General features: G+C 45.0%; 2 protein-coding genes across 2 annotated transcripts; both read right to left on the bottom strand.

Moving 5' to 3' along the window:
• Positions 1-354: 354 nt before the first annotated feature.
• Positions 355-2301, bottom strand: LOC310876952 (replication protein A 70 kDa DNA-binding subunit-like; the record flags this gene model as incomplete). Its single annotated transcript, XM_083790600.1, has 1 exon — positions 355-2301. The coding sequence occupies one exon, from the start codon at positions 2299-2301 to the stop codon at positions 355-357; it is 1947 nt and encodes a 648-aa protein (XP_083646726.1).
• Positions 2302-4197: 1896 nt separating this feature from the next.
• Positions 4198-15022, bottom strand: LOC310876300 (protein eva-1 homolog A-like). The gene is made up of 3 exons (XM_083789811.1): positions 14904-15022; positions 8338-8538; positions 4198-6394 (listed from the first exon to the last, which is right to left on the bottom strand). Exons 2-3 carry the CDS (start codon positions 8417-8419, stop codon positions 5988-5990), a joined length of 489 nt encoding a protein of 162 aa, XP_083645937.1. The 5' UTR covers positions 8420-8538; positions 14904-15022; the 3' UTR covers positions 4198-5987.
• Positions 15023-15585: the final 563 nt, after the last annotated feature.

Here is a 15585-nt window from a genome sequence, read left to right as displayed (position 1 = left end):
CTCCTTGATGATCATGACAGCTATCCCTCTGCAGAATCATCCTTCATCACCTGTTCACACTGTGTCACTTGCATTGGATTCTATATTATAGAGCTGCTAGTATTTCCCCTACACCATATCTCTTGCCAAACATATCAGATCTACAAGTTCACATTGCATCGCACACCATGACATATGAATTTGGTACTTTTGCCGAATGTTTTCCCCACAATATGGACTCTAAGCTCTCATGTGGTCAATGGACCACATGGAAACTATCAGGAAACATTGAAAAAGATATCCTACTTAATACCTACTTAAGGAGAATGTGAATGCAGGCAAATCATTTTGTGCATGACTCATATCCGTGTACGCTCACAGACCGGTATGTCCGCTGGCCATTCTGCGGATGTTGCTGATCAGCCTCTTGCTGTATTCCCGGTGGTCCACTGGCTGGATTTCCATTACTGTGGTCTTCACGCGAGTCTCATCATTGTATGTCTCCAGCTTGACTTTGTTCTTAAAGACATGAGTGGTGAAGAATACTTTGTGGAACACGGCGTCAAACGCAGCCTCGTCCGTGTCTCTCAGATGCGCCAGTGACTCTGCGTTGTGACCCAGCAGGACCTCAGCGGTGTCCTGGAAGCATGTCACCCATTGGTTGTCCCCAAAGTCTGCTATATTGACGGCCAGTAAAAGTCTATATTTGAAGTCGGGGAACTCTCGGTTACATTTATCACAGCGGTACTTTCCATTCTGCAGGTCTACAACCTTCTTGTTGCAGTCTTCACGGGGACACGCCTGGTACATGCAGGTCTCCTTACGAATGTTGAGGACCGTTGCCACGATGCTGCAATAATCCGCCCATTCCCCCTGTCCCTGAGGTCCATTCTTCATGTCGCCCACGGTTTTCCAGTTGACCTTGGTCACGGCCCCCGCCGGTGACCAGGCTTGTGTCAGGGATTGGCTGCCTACGGCTTGGCCTTCCCCGTCATACCATGCCCTGAGGCTCAAGGCCTCCGGTATATCCGGGTTGACCATGACCGTTGAGCTGAACGACGCCGACAGAGAGCGGCCTCCGAAATCGGACAGGCGAGCTGCTTTGACGGCCACTATGGGCTGAGCAGAGCCATCAAAACTCTCCGCCTGCTCTCCCCACAGGGTGACTCTTACCTCTCTGCCGCTGGTGTCCACCAGGCTGAGTTCTCTCTTGGAGGTGTCTTTGCCCATTCTAGTTATGATCCGAGACACCTCGTCAGCACTCCTGCACACTCCGATCACATCAACAAAGCCGTCCGGCTCCCTGTTCTCTAGCTCGGCGATGGGTACGAAGTCGTACTGCAGCGTGGGGATGTCCGGGCTGTCTTCACAGGGCACGATGGTGGTGGCGTTGTTCAGAGTCATCTCGTAGTTGTGCTTCAATGTGGCGTACCGCTTGTTGGCTGTCTTTATTGTTGCCTTGGAGATGAGGTACACCTTGCCCCGCTCCACTAAAGAGAAGAAAGTGTCCACCTCTCTTTTGAAGGCTGTGACTTGGATCTCCCCACTTTCGTCCGTGAGCTCAAAAGAAAAGCGCGTGCCCTCTCCTCGGGAGTTGCTCCATGTGAGGACCTCGCTCTTCTTAGTCACACGAGCTCGCACAGTCCACTTGGTTTGGTAGGGGTTGAGACAGGCAATAGGAAACACTTTAATTTCAGATGCAGGTGGAGGGCTACGACGAGGAGGAACCTTCACCACACCACCGCCACGGCCAAGAGCGCTAGCGGGGGATGCAGACGTGAGGCTGTTTGATGATCCAGGACGTGCAGCAGGCGGACGAGACGCAGACACGTAGGCGCTCGGAGAACACTTCTGAGGAGGTCCATGCACATCGTACTCTCCTGAGTATGTGCTCGGACCACGCTTCTGGGGAGAGGGAGAGAACGACGTGGTGCTAGACTTCTGGGGAGAGAAAGGGGCGCTCGAAATGGGCTTCAAGGGAGTGGGATTCCCAATCCTGTCTCCAATCTCCTCGGCCGACTTCATCACCTTCATTTCCGATATAAACACCATACGTTTTCCATTTTCCAGTGTGTCGGTGGTCGTCTTGTTCAGCTGGCATACACAGTGAACTGCCATCAGCCCAATCAGACTGTTTAACTGCGATTCTAGCCCGAAGATGCTGGAATGCACACCGTCACTCATCACCATCCACCAGAACCCAGGTCGACTGGGCCTGGCAGCGTTCTGACCAATTTTTAACACTTGAAGCACCACCGGCCTGGTCATCTCCTGACCTTTCACTAGTGCCCCAACGGCACCCTCTGTTAATGTTACAGACATGTTCTCAATACCTCATCAGACCAACAGCTGGTTAGTAGGTTATGTATGTCATCTAATAATGACGTTATCTAATAGTAATGTTTGCTTTGTGACATCTTTTATGTGACATCTTTTGTGACATCCACCCACATGGCAATTACATTAACTGTTTATTTGACAAAGGTCGCAATAATTCAAAGATAATGTTTGATTGCGACCAAAGGTCTATGGAATTGCGCATTTCCCACCAGTGTCTCACTCAACATCCCCCCAACAAGCCCCCTTATAAGGTGCCCAGGTCTCGTGGCATCACGCGACATCATCAGGAATGGAGATCCCTGATGTCATAGTAAATGCGAAATGCTGACGCAATTAAGCAAATATATGGAGATCCCTGATGTCATCAATATTAGTATATGGATATACCGGTGTGTAAGAACCTGTTCTGACATTCCATATGTTGATCGTTCCCCATCCATTCCTCTTCGATGTATCCCTTTTGACCGATACCAAACTCTAGACAGGCCTGCCCCAAAGTTATTTCTGCAGCCGTGCCTGGCAGCCGGCGAAAACAGTTGAGTTCTCAACAGACCCGAAAATTAAGGCCTGGCCCCCCTACCTGGGCCCTCATCAAACCCTGTACACACAAGACACTGCCCCTGCTGCCACCCTTAGATCTCCATATAAGGAGCTGACCTGTTCTGACATTCCGTATGTTGATCTGACCTCATTAAACCATGTACAGGATTCATTAGTCAGTACAGAATTAAACCATGTACAGAATTCATTCGTCGGTACAGAATTAATTCCATGTTGATCTGACCCCCGCCCCCATGCCAAACCGTCAGCGCTCGGATAAAGGGCGAGGTCGCTTCTCGCCCTCAGGCGTCTTACTGGTTAATCATTTTAGTATATTATTATTCTTAAGCATGCCTAGAGATACCAAAATCAAGTGAAAAAGCTTTTGTACATTGTTTGGGATTAAGGGGTGAAGGAAGTGAATACATACAATACGATACAGTATATGCTAGAATTCTCTCCCCCCCCCCCCCCCCCCCCCCCCCATCATGGCAGTAACATGACTTTCTCAGCCAGGGTGAGATTTCGATGTCCTCAAAAACTCAATTTTTGACTTTAACCTATCAGCGTCCATGCAAACTAGTCCTGGGACTCCTCTTCCAGCTTCACTTCAGGATGGTAGATGGTAGATGGCATGGTCCACCTCTGGTCACCTCCATCTCAGCCTGTCGAGAGAGAGAGCTGCCTACAAGGTTTATACTGTAGTATCCTATATTATAGTGATACCATAACATAATGTTTTTTCAATCATCGACAATTAACAAAATGTTAACTGTCTCACATGGTCTCTCTCTCGCTACCTCAATGACACCTATAGGCCTCTGGTCTGATTTGAAACAACAACACAAACCCTTACCATACTTGCTGTTCAGCTTCCTGGCCAGTGCTGTGGGTAAGGTGAACAGAGTTTCATGCAATCCTCCCCTCTCCCTCACAGAATGACGTCTGAGATTTCAACTGGTGATCAGTTTTATAACTGTTTCATGTACAATGTACAACCGGACCAACTTAAAATGCTAGAATGGACAGCCTTGAGACTGGTATTGGCGATGTGACGTGATGTAATATATATTGAATTGATGCATAGTCAGTTTGTCAGAGGAAACTTGAGCATTACACAGCTTTGTTAAGCTACAGTATCTAAAACATGCAATTGTATTACACTTACAGTACTGTACTGCACAGACTTGCTAGATGCATGTCCTAATCTTACCACCAGAGGGCAAGCAACGCTTATGATATAATGTCTGGGGCTCAAAAGAATAAAATATTGCACAACAACATTGCTCTAAGTGTTTAGTTTACTTTAAAACACAGAAAAAAAGAGGTTATTTTTTTCAACATAGTTTATTCCAAGAACAGGAGTCATATTTTGGTCTTGCTTACCAGCTATTGGCATATTTTAGTCCCATTCAAATAAAAATTCACCCAAACTAATATCTTAGCAAACCCATACAGAGTGGCAGTATTAGTGTGGATGTTCCTATAATGTCCTGTGTACTTTCAACTCAACTCTCGCTTCCCGAAAACTATCATATTATTCCTATGGTTGAATCCAGTGCAGCACAAACAGCAGCACCGGATTGACAATAGCTTATATTCAATTGGTAACATTATTTAAAAGACTAAAAAGTCCTATGGTGCTCCGCGAGGGAACGCTAGCTAGCCTTGAGGACCACGTTGCTCCTTTGTTAGCTGTTGCAATTGATATAAAATTGGCACAATCTGAAAATGTACATATATATCCATCTGGCGAGAGAGCAAGTGCAATGTTTGACAGAAATTCACTGTTCCACCGTTTCATTCTGATTGTACATCAGCTCATTGAACAACGCAGTACTATAATTAGTGGATTGTGACTGGTTGACTGACTGCTAAGTACACATCAAAATTCTCAGTGTTATCAATTCATGAATTTATAAACATCTTCTATAAATCAATTAATTACATTCGTATCTTGTAATTAATTAGATTCCAACACTGAGGATTTCAATGTGTATAGGCATTAAGGCAAGGCACTGCACTGTTAATTAAACATATCAAAAATAATGTTAAACCACTAAAAACCTCTTTGAGGCTGTCAACTTGATATTGAATTCTTTTAAAAATGTTCAAATGCTGACACAGCTGTTGAAATGGACTGATCCCCTTCTTATGAAGCAAATACATCAACCACACACAGAAGCTCTAGGATTGCATCCCTGAGGTGCCAGACAACCTTCGCCAAAAGTATAAAAAAATATCTCATTATACACCATAATTGAAAATAAAACGAGAAAAAAATACACAATAATCTAAATATTAAATATTATAAAATAGATTTTTTTTATAAGGGCTGAGATGAATTCCATAAAACACAATATCTTTTGGTTTTAAAAAAAAAGTTCAAAAGGCAGCATAGTTGTTGACCATGGTAAGATTGTCTGACATTGTTGGGTTCTCCGACCCAGTATAGAGTTCTAGTGTACGTAGGCCTTACGCGTGAAACTCCCCACTTGAATACTGGAGTACTAAAGCACAAAGCAAGCCGCAAGCTTAATAGTCTCTCATGGCGGCCCCCATATTCTGTATGAAATGGACAGGTCTCAGGGGTTTAGTCCTTCAGTCACCATTTAGTCTAATGCAGGCATGCTTATGTGTCTCTAAGGCAGCCGGCCCATGACCCTCCTCTTCAATAGGGTCTGGTGAGGTCACAAGCAACACAGTGCAGCAGACGGCCATATTGCCCTTCCCCGCGGCGCTTCCACAAATAAGAGGCAGGCTTCTGGCCAAGCTTACCGATGCTGAGTGGGAGCTTATTCTCTTAGCTTTAGGGTCACACAGAGAGAATGAGAGCGAGAGAGAGAGAGAGAGAGAGAGAAAGAAAGCGCTATCTTCTCAAGTCTTCTATATCTCGCTTTCCGGCGTGTGGATCCAAACCCCCAGTGGTCCAAAGTGGTCCTACCACTACTGCACTCTCTCTCCATAGGTTCTTGTTGAAGGAACCGTGACTCTGAAGGCTCCCCCTTCCCACTTCCAAGCCCTAGTGCGTTCCGTTTTCCATTTAGGGCCCGATCAAATAAGCTCCCTCAATAACTGGCGGCCGCCCGCTTCCCCCACACAAACTCATGTATTAAGCGTCTCCTCTCTCAGTAATATCGGTTGAGGCTGCGCGTCCCCGGGATGTCGGGCTGGCCGTTCATCCAGATCTCCCGTATGATGCGCTCTCTCTCCTCCAGCCGCTGCGCCCTCTCCAGCTCCTCGGCCGACGTGAACACGTTCATGTTGAGCGTGCGCTCGAAGCGCCGGTGGCGCCGCGCCGACAGGTCCGACGTGGTCTCCCAGTCCGAGTCCGAGTCGCTGGAGTCGGAGGACGAGTCGACGGGCCGCGCCTTGTTGCTCTTCTTCTTGTTGGCCGACGGCGGCGGCGCCCCCCGCCGGTGGCGGGGCTGGCAGTCGGTGCGGCAGGAGATCTGGACGACCAGGGCGAACAGGGTGAGGAAGAGGCCCAGGCACACGCCGCACACGAAGAAGAGCGCTGCCCGCTCCGGGTGGTCTGGTGTGGGAGAGAGGTAATGAGACAGAGAGAGGAGGAGGATGGTGATTTATAGGATTTTCTTTTTACAGGACGTGAAGAGGAACATGCCACAAGCAGTCAATTATTCTCAGCAGCGTTCAGGTCTCACTTTAACTCACTTTAACCACTTAAACTCCATATACGTTGCTGACCAGCAGGGCTCTATACTTTTACCTTTTACACCAAACCAATGTTCGTCCCAGAAGGTTCATGCTGTTAAAAGTATTAAGACGTTTTTTTGTCCTCCACCTGTTCTGTCATGACATTTTTCACTTCACTCACTCTCTTAAACAGTGTGCATACACATTTTCCATAGAGTTACGGCTCCCGTGACATTGCACTCATGTTCCCACAGCCTTTGAGATTGAAAATGATAATGTGGGACAATAATGCTTCAGTTGGGTGACATTATAAACTGGTGAGAGCAGCTGCACACAGTTGACCTGTATGTGTAATAATTTGTGTATCCTGTTCTATCCTCTTGGGCTACACAACTGGATTTGGACCTGCGTGCTTTTACGTTTATGCATCCTGAGAGAGTCCAGAGTTTCTGCAGGTTTAGTTACACAACTTCACCCATGGCTATCATTTCGTGGTAAACATTAATGTGGGCAAAGCATATAATAGGCTAAACTCCAGTTCATAGCCAACATATTGTATTGTACTGTATATATCAATTAACCCATTCTGACCGGGCACCCATTTTGGTGTTAGCATCATGTTATGCTTTAGCTATTGAAAAATAGCAGATCTACAAGCTCATATCGCGCCACCGAGTGGCGCGATACGAGCTTGTAGGTCTGCTATTTTTTGAAAAAACGAAGAACGACTGACATTTTTAGAATCTGATCTCAGGTCAGAATGGGTTGATCAGACCAGTGTGTGTCCGGCGGAAACCTCGTATGAATCTGATCTCAGGTCAGAATGGGTTAAAGGCTCAGAAAAGCTTGACAGAATAACCCCAAAAAAGAAAAAACAATACATAGCTATCATAGGGCAATCAGTCAAGCATATACTATGTTTTCAGATTAGCATTAATTCGTGTAATGGATACGGTCAGTTAGTGTATGTCATAAATGTTGTATTTATATTGGCTTATGTTTCGCAAATGAAAAAGCCAGCGCGACTCGGGTTCTCTGTGGGCTTATACCTTCCACTAACAGCACATCGCTGACCCCCCCATTTACAGTACGTACTGTACGCTACGTGTGTGTTTATTTGACTATGAGCACCGTGTATTTCACCGTGCAGTAAGTGTTTATTTGTCTGTCAGAGTGGGAGGTAATGAGACAGGAAAGACCCCCAACTCCACCACCACTGTGTGTTTTAGCAGCTGGCTGGAGCAGGTGACTGACAGTGTGTGTGTGTGTGTGTGTGTGTGTGTGCGTGCGTGTGCTTGGTATCTCTATTTAACATCTGCATTCCTCTGGCCCGTATTTATCTACCTCCCCGCTGCAGGAAAAGGGAAACTAGGGTTTCTACATTATGCCCACAGTACGTCGTACGTACATGTATATACCACCCACACACCACATACTGTACACTATGAAACCATATCGCCGCTGTCGGGCGCGGTGGCCTTGCATCTCCAATGTATTTCAACTGTTTATGTTATTTCCTAAATGAATGCCCTAGAGCAGTAGTACCTTTTCATATCAAAGGCCCATTATTTCTTCGGCATTTGAGCCACGGACCACCATTTGATGACATTTAGCCTCTCAGACCCATCGTTGGATAAGATTTTATCTACAATTCCATGCTGTGTGAAAACTACTTTCTCAAAGTTGTAAATACAAAATACCATGACAATTATTTAAAAAAATATATATATATATATTAGTGTTATACTATCAGTGTTTTGCCAATTAGTTGGGAGCCCCCTTGCACCTTTCTTTCTTTATTATACAGTACAGTATGCCTACCTGCTATGTAGGTGTAGGCTGCCAGCGCGTTGCTGATGAGGGCCATGTTGGACCTGGAGGTGGAGTTGATGATGGGAACCATGTCGGGGGGTTGCGGAGGTCTTTCACCTCCTTCACCACCTCCTCCTCCTCCTCCTCCTTCTCCCTGTGAAGGCTTCTCCTCCTCCGAGTATGAGCCGGACTCCCTGACCCGCTTCCTCTCTTGAAAAGAACACACAAGGTTTTAGTTTAGCATTCATGGCGTTGAAGAGACTGACTGGGCTGGTCAAATCTGATACACTGGCAGTAGAGTCTGCCAGAGACAATGCTAGGTCATTCAACAATGTGTCTCATGTGCGTAAGACGTGATTGTACTTTCTTGGGAAACTCCCAACACACACGCACATGTTTGTATTACTATACTCGTGAAGACATCTACATTTTAGGACAGCATTGAAAACAGCTGACAAAATAGCTTGTAATGTATATGGCATAATGCATATATGCATGTAAGGCAACTGACAGTCTGACACCCCTAACACACCCACCCACACACAGCGAGAGAGCAAGTACATTTTTTCCCGGACACCGGCATCGCCGACAACTGCCGATAGTAACCCTGGCAGTGTTTCCGCATTAGTCCGACACCCTACTCCAAACCCTAACCTAACCTTATAACTCTATGAACCTAACCCTAACCTAGCCTAACCATTATAGTCCGACACCCTAACCTAACCTTATAACTCTATGAACCTAACCCTAACCTAGCCTAACCATTAGTCCGACACCCTACACCAAACCCTAACCTAACCTTATAACTCTATGAACCTAACCCTAACCTAGCCTAACCACTAGTCCGACACCCTAACCTAACCTTATAACTCTATGAACCTAACCCTAACCTAGCCTAACCATTAGTCTGACACCCTAACCTAACCTTATAACTCTATGAACCTAACCCTAACCTCACAGGGAAGCCACGGGTGTGTTTTAACCAGCAACGCATGTCGGGAGCCACGGGTGAGTTTTAACCAGCAACGCATGTCGGGTACCACGGTACACCGTTATCGGCAGTTGCGCATCTTGTGAGGACATACATATCTTAGCACTGCATCGAAGCACTGCATTTTCCGGTGTCAGCGCACAACTAAGTAGGCTATAAAATAGGGAAAACTCGTCTCTAACCCCAACCCAACCTAACCTCTAAATGCCTGACCCTAACCCCCCCACCTAAATCTTTTGTAAATCTGATGCACAATTCATGTGTTATGTCTCACATTGTGTGTAAATACAGTGAGTCAAGTGATTTCTTGTCAGACCGTGACTGTACTCTCTTTGGTCATTTATGGTAAAATGACGTAGGACTAGAAACCGCTGAGAGGAATGAGTAATACAGGACTCTTATGCACTTCAGATTGTAAGAGATAGAAAGATGCGAAACGGATAGATGACGCTGTACCCACATTACACAGAACACGCAAGCACAGGGGAGCACGCACGCATGCACGCACACACACACGCACACATACACACACATGCACAGATTTGAGTGATTCATAAGGTACTAATGCATCCGCTTCTGTCAAGTTCATTCTCACTCTGGTCTTTAAAGGGAACAGAAACACATGGAAAATGTTTTGTCTCTGGAAACATTCAGTGCCCCCCACTTCTGCCAAAAGAAATATATCTATTTATAGATGGGAACAGGCGTTTCCTCCTTATATTTCCATCACAGCACAAGTCTTTTGAAGCGTTTTGACATGGGCTCTTGTGTAGTGTGTACACACTGGGTCAGCAGTATGAGGTGAGGGCCTTTTAGCTCAAGAGTCATGAATCACGATCAGTGTGAATCTGACGCTTCCCTGTAGTTCAGTTCAGTGGTTCCCAAACAGTGGGTCGGACCCATTCTTTATGGGCTGCAAATCAATGAAATATCCCTTTTATTACGTGTCAAATATATTAATTTTGAATTAATTCACAACACCCCCTCAGTGACATCATAGAAGGTAGGTTTGTTTCCCTGCCCACATCCCTGGTTTTTCATACAGGGTGAATTTATAGAGAAAATAGAGAAAATCCAATAGACCCACAATGGACTTTTTTATTTTTTTCTTCACTGGACCATTCTCACATGTCTTAGGAATGGGTGGACCAAGTTCCCGACTTAATTTCTCTCTTTTTTTAGGAATATTTTAAAAATAATATGCAGGTTTTTAAAAAAAAAATTTTTTTGTGAAGACTCATGATGAAATATTAAAGTCGAGTACCTCAAGTTGCCATATATTGCTATACTGCAATATATTTTGATGAGAAATATTTTTTATGGAATATTTTATATTGAGTAAAATGTACCCGTGTTTAGTGATGGTGTAACAAAGAAAAAGTTTAGTGTCCTAGGGTTAAAAAAAAAGAAGTAACATGGCCAATATGAATAGCCAAGCTACAAGATCACATGACACGACAGGTTGGGAACTTGTAGATCGCCTATCTTCACTATTTATTTTAATAGAGTCTAAACGATTAATTCACAATGTATTTTGGTAAAGTTTGGGCCGGAGAGAGTTCATCTTCTGGGTCTTGAGACGGAACAGTTTGGGAACCCCCGCTCTAGTTAACCTGCTGAAGAGTCAAAGGTGTTTCTAAGCTCAACCCAAATGCAGGAAAACCTGACAGACTCTTAACTAAAAGTGCAAACAAGGTCTTCATTCTCGAGTCGTCAATGCAGCAAAACTGACAGCAAACACAGGTACAAGAATCCTACAAGTGAGGATCCTACAAACAAACATTAACGGGCACAAACAGGCTTATATACACACATGGAACTAACTAGACACAGGACAATCAACACTGGGATTGGCTGGGGCAAACAGGACACAGGTGACAAGGGTTAACAATAATCAGGATGGGGAGACAAGACATTGTCCTACTACAAGTACCAGTAGTAAAGGGCAGATAGAACGCACAAGAACACTACAAAATGTGCACCAGAGACAGACTATCAGAACAGAAGGACCAAAACAATACATTTACTGAACATAGAGCTATGGCTCGCAAACTTTTTCCATGTCAAGAACCCCCAGCCTGATATGGATTTGGCTGTGGCCCCCATCTGAAAAGAGTTTGTCAGGTGAAAACTGTTCAAGATTAAATAGCAGATCTCCGAGCTTGGCTTGTAGATCCACATTGAGATCCACTAAACTAAAACTACAGAACTAAATAATCTGGAAAACATGGGAGCAAGAAAGCAAGAGAAATAAATGTCCAATTAGACAAATACAGTGACAATGTCATGAAGTAATTAGATGGCTAACAATAGATGTGTTCCAATCCCAGTGGAATAAGACTCAGACTGGAAAACAGCTTTTTTTCGCTCCATGTTTGAGAGTGACGCGATGCTTGATTGAAAGCAAAAACACTTGAGCCAGAAAGCCAAAAATAAACAGGGACACTCAAGAGTACACCTAATGTTTAGTGTTTCGATGACACAAGATTTGTTTGTACAGTATGTGCACGCGCGTGTGTGTGTGTTAATTGACATTTGCATACATTTCTCGCTGCTTCAACTGGCAGCTGACAACCCCAATGAACAAAACACGCGCACGCACACATGCATGCACGCGCGCAGGTGCCCTGTAATTGCACAAGCTGCAAGGAGTGTCAGACTGTCTTTATCTGGTAAATGCAGTGTGGTTTGAAACTGCTGACTGCTGATGGTAAATGCTTCCACCTGGACCAACTGCTGTGGTGCGTGCTGCATGTGCACATCAGGTTGCATTCAACCAATAGATCACAATCCCTCTCACTAACATACAACAAGACAGGCAGGCAGATAAATCACCAATGAGATGTTCATTGAATGAAAGAAATGTACCATGCATGTACCGGCTATTTTATTTATTTTATTTTTAATATTTAGTTTTTCAATTCAATTCAATTCAAAGGGCTTTGTTGGCATGAGAAAACACACGTGAACATTGCCAAAGCAACACACATTGCTGTGTGTTGTGACCGCACCGGGAGGACGTGGAGCCCTCGTCCTAATCCTCCCGCCCAACACTCCCGGCTTAAGGGTGTACGTGCAGTGACAGGTATCGCCCTCCCCGCCCACTTCCCAGTGAACACGGGGTCAACCGCGGTGGATTCGAACCCCCCAACACTCTGCTGTGGTGTGCAAGCACCTTGCCACTGCACCACCCTATTAGCCCAATATAAAATGAAGAAAACTGGCATTCCATCCTGCGGTCCTCATCCATTTCATCCAGAAAACTGTTTGTGATATTTGTGGAATCGGTTTTAATGGGTATTTAACTTGGGTATTTACATTAACACTCCGAGCGCCCAAAACGGAGGTCTCCGTCCTATCAAATAGTTATGCTCCGCCTCCACGCCCCGAACAGAGATTAATCAAAAGACAGAACATTAATCATTTCATAACCGAGCGCACCGCTCTACAGGCTGGGAGCGTCGATTGGGCAACATTCGATGTCATTTCCGGTTGGGACGTGTATGGATGGGATGAAAAATATTAAAACATGAATAACTCTTGATCTAAATCAATGCGTCCAATTCTAACCAAAGATTATGTTTTTGACGGCTCAACGCAGTCCCGCAGCTTGCCGTGTTAGAAGTAATCAAACCTCCCGTTGTTGTCGATCCCCTCGGGGGTGTTTTGGCTACATCTAGCTACTTCTAGCTACTTCCAAGATGGCACAGAGCAACCTTGAAATAGGCTCTGAAGCAAATAGATACTTCTATATATAGCCAAAGAACAGAACAGGAATTCATCATAAAGGAGGTAAAAAGGGAAAAGAAACATATACAGTGAGGGGAAAAAGGGGGTGGGGGGGGGATTCAGAATTTATGGGGGCCAGTTTCGAATTGCAGCCGTCCGTAGGTGCCCTTTGAGAGCGGTTTTGAAGGAGTCATGGGATTCGCATTAATGACTGTTGGTAGGGCGTTCCACATTTTGGTGGCATAGGAGCGAAAATAATTTTGTCCCTTGTATGTGCCGAATCTGGGTTGTACATAGTTGGTTGCACTCCCTCTGGTGTTGTGGGTGTGGACTTCGTTAACATTAAGGAAGTATTTAGACAGGTACAGAGTGTTTAATAACCACACACCCACCATCGGACACACTAACATCCTCAGTGTTCATTTACAGTGCAATTTGTAACTCTTGAGCGTGTACCCATTTCACTTGGTCAGTTTTGTACACTTAAATTAACTCTGACATGTCATGTGTGAATCGGGTTCTTCAGGTTGAGGTGTGAATGTGTGAAGTCGCCAAGCATAAGCAAGTGCCATCGACGTGTGTATAGAATAGTGGAAAAACACCATTTAATATCCATTGATGAATATTGGGCTATTTTGTTATACTGTTATTGCTGTAGTACGGAAATTGTTAATATTATTGGCACTTATGTCAGGGTTGTCGTAAGGCCCCCCCCTTGTCCCTCATTCATCCCCCGAAACCCTCCATCTCACCCCATTCCTCATGCTCTATCTACTTCCGTCTTGGTAATCAGAGTAGAATAATTAAGTGTGTTGGACTGTGGCCATCTGCCCTGCTGAATAATCCCCTTGTTTGGTTGGCCTGCCGGTATCGCCCTTTTGCTCTGTCTTTTCTGTCCTTCCATTGTTCTCTCTCTCATCGCTGGTCTGTCACTCTTATGGCTGTTTCCCACTACGAAGGCTTCCGTAACCTGAAACTTTCCAGGCCTGTGAAGTGCAACGGTGTTTTGTTTTCATTCTACACAGAACCGTGAAGGAGTATACATTCAGAGTTCTAGGTTCCTAGGACTCAGGAGATTGTACCACCTAAGCAGGGCCCAAATTAGTACAGCACAGTTCACTTAGTTCTTGTGGTCAGAAAGAGACATTCTGGCCTTTTCTGTGACAAGCATGGCGTTGGAAATGCAAATGGCTGATTAAGGTCTCAGTGCCATACAAAATGTAATTATTAGCTCTTTAGTGGTGAAAACACATTTGTATTACCGGTAAGTGTTTGTACTTAATGTGTGTGTTCATGTAGGCATTGCATGTATATGTTAACACACTTGTGTCGATGCATAGCCTACCAGAGCATGCATACATGTACCTATATATACTGTAGATGTGTAGTGTGTACTGTATCGTGTGTGTGCACGTGTGTGCACGTGTGTGTGTGTGTGTGTGTGTGTGTGTGTGTGTGCGTGTGTGTGAGTGTGCTCGCGTGCTCGCCAAACGTCCCCACAAGTTAGAATTTGAGAAATGGACATTGTGAGAGTTAGGCTTACAATGAAAAGCTTCAGGTTGAGGTTAGGATCAGATTGAGTCATTTATTGTAGAGGTTAGCTAGGTTTTAGAGGTTAGAGTTAGCCGCGCGTCAGAGTCGCAGACTGAAAATAGCTGATCTAATTCACAAGCTCACAAACACTTTAATGGCACACAAAAAAGAAGAAGAAAGAAACATGGTAAAAATGACATTTAACCGGTACAAAATTGCCGTGCTAAACTGTCCACAAGTATAGTAATACCAACGTGTGCGTGCGTGTATGTGTTTGTATGTGTATGTGTATGTGTGTGTGCGCGTGCATTGTTTTGCTCACCTGGAACAGCGTCAGAGGTCTTGACTATGGTCCCCTCCGGGGGGGCACCGTCTCCCACCACGTTGGGGTCATGGGCACTGGGCGGGGGGGGGTACGGCGGGGGGTACGGCGGGGCTCTGGACGGCTCCTCCAGCGACTTCTTTGGAACTTGAAAGAGAAAGATTGATGTGGAAAAAGGAAAGGAGGGGGTAGTGGAAGGAGGAAATGAAAAGCAAAGAGAGAAATAGGAGGGTGATTAAGCTTATTATCAGTAGGTTATTTTTCTCCCCTGTTCTGTTATATGCCAACAAAAATTTGTGTTTTTTTTTTATAAAGTGACTTTTAAGTGCATTAACCCATTCTAACCTGAGATCAGATTCATACGAGGTTTCCGCTGGACACACACTGGTCTGATGAACCCATTCTGACCTGAGATCAGATTCTAAAAATGTCAGTCGTGCTTCAATTTTTCAAAAATAGCAGACCTACAAGCTCGTAGCGCGCCACTTGGTGGCGCGCTATGAGCTTGTAGATCTACTATTTTTCAATAGCTAAAGCAGGACATGATGCTAACACCAAAATGGGTTCCCGTTCAGAATGGGTTAATGAATGAATGGGTGAATTCACCCATTCATTCACACACCGATGGCGTTCAACAAAGTCAATTCTGTAGTTTGACCCAGAGTAATCTAGTAAGAGAGTA

The sequence above is a fragment of the Protomyctophum parallelum genome (assembly GCF_964188405.1).
Source record: "Protomyctophum parallelum genome assembly, chromosome: 19".
Lineage (NCBI taxonomy): Eukaryota > Metazoa > Chordata > Actinopteri > Myctophiformes > Myctophidae > Protomyctophum > Protomyctophum parallelum.
Note: the sequence above shows the minus strand (reverse complement) of the source record. Positions and strands in the feature narration are given on the sequence as shown.

Bases quoted from the DNA above. Each gene is read 5' to 3' on its own strand.
- LOC310876300 (XM_083789811.1), bottom strand. From the start codon at position 8,419: ATGGTTCCCATCATCAACTCCACCTCCAGGTCCAACATGGCCCTCATC. The intron at 6,395-8,337 runs GTAGGCATACTG...CTCCCACACCAG, and splicing joins AGCCTACACCTACATAGCAG to ACCACCCGGAGCGGGCAGCG.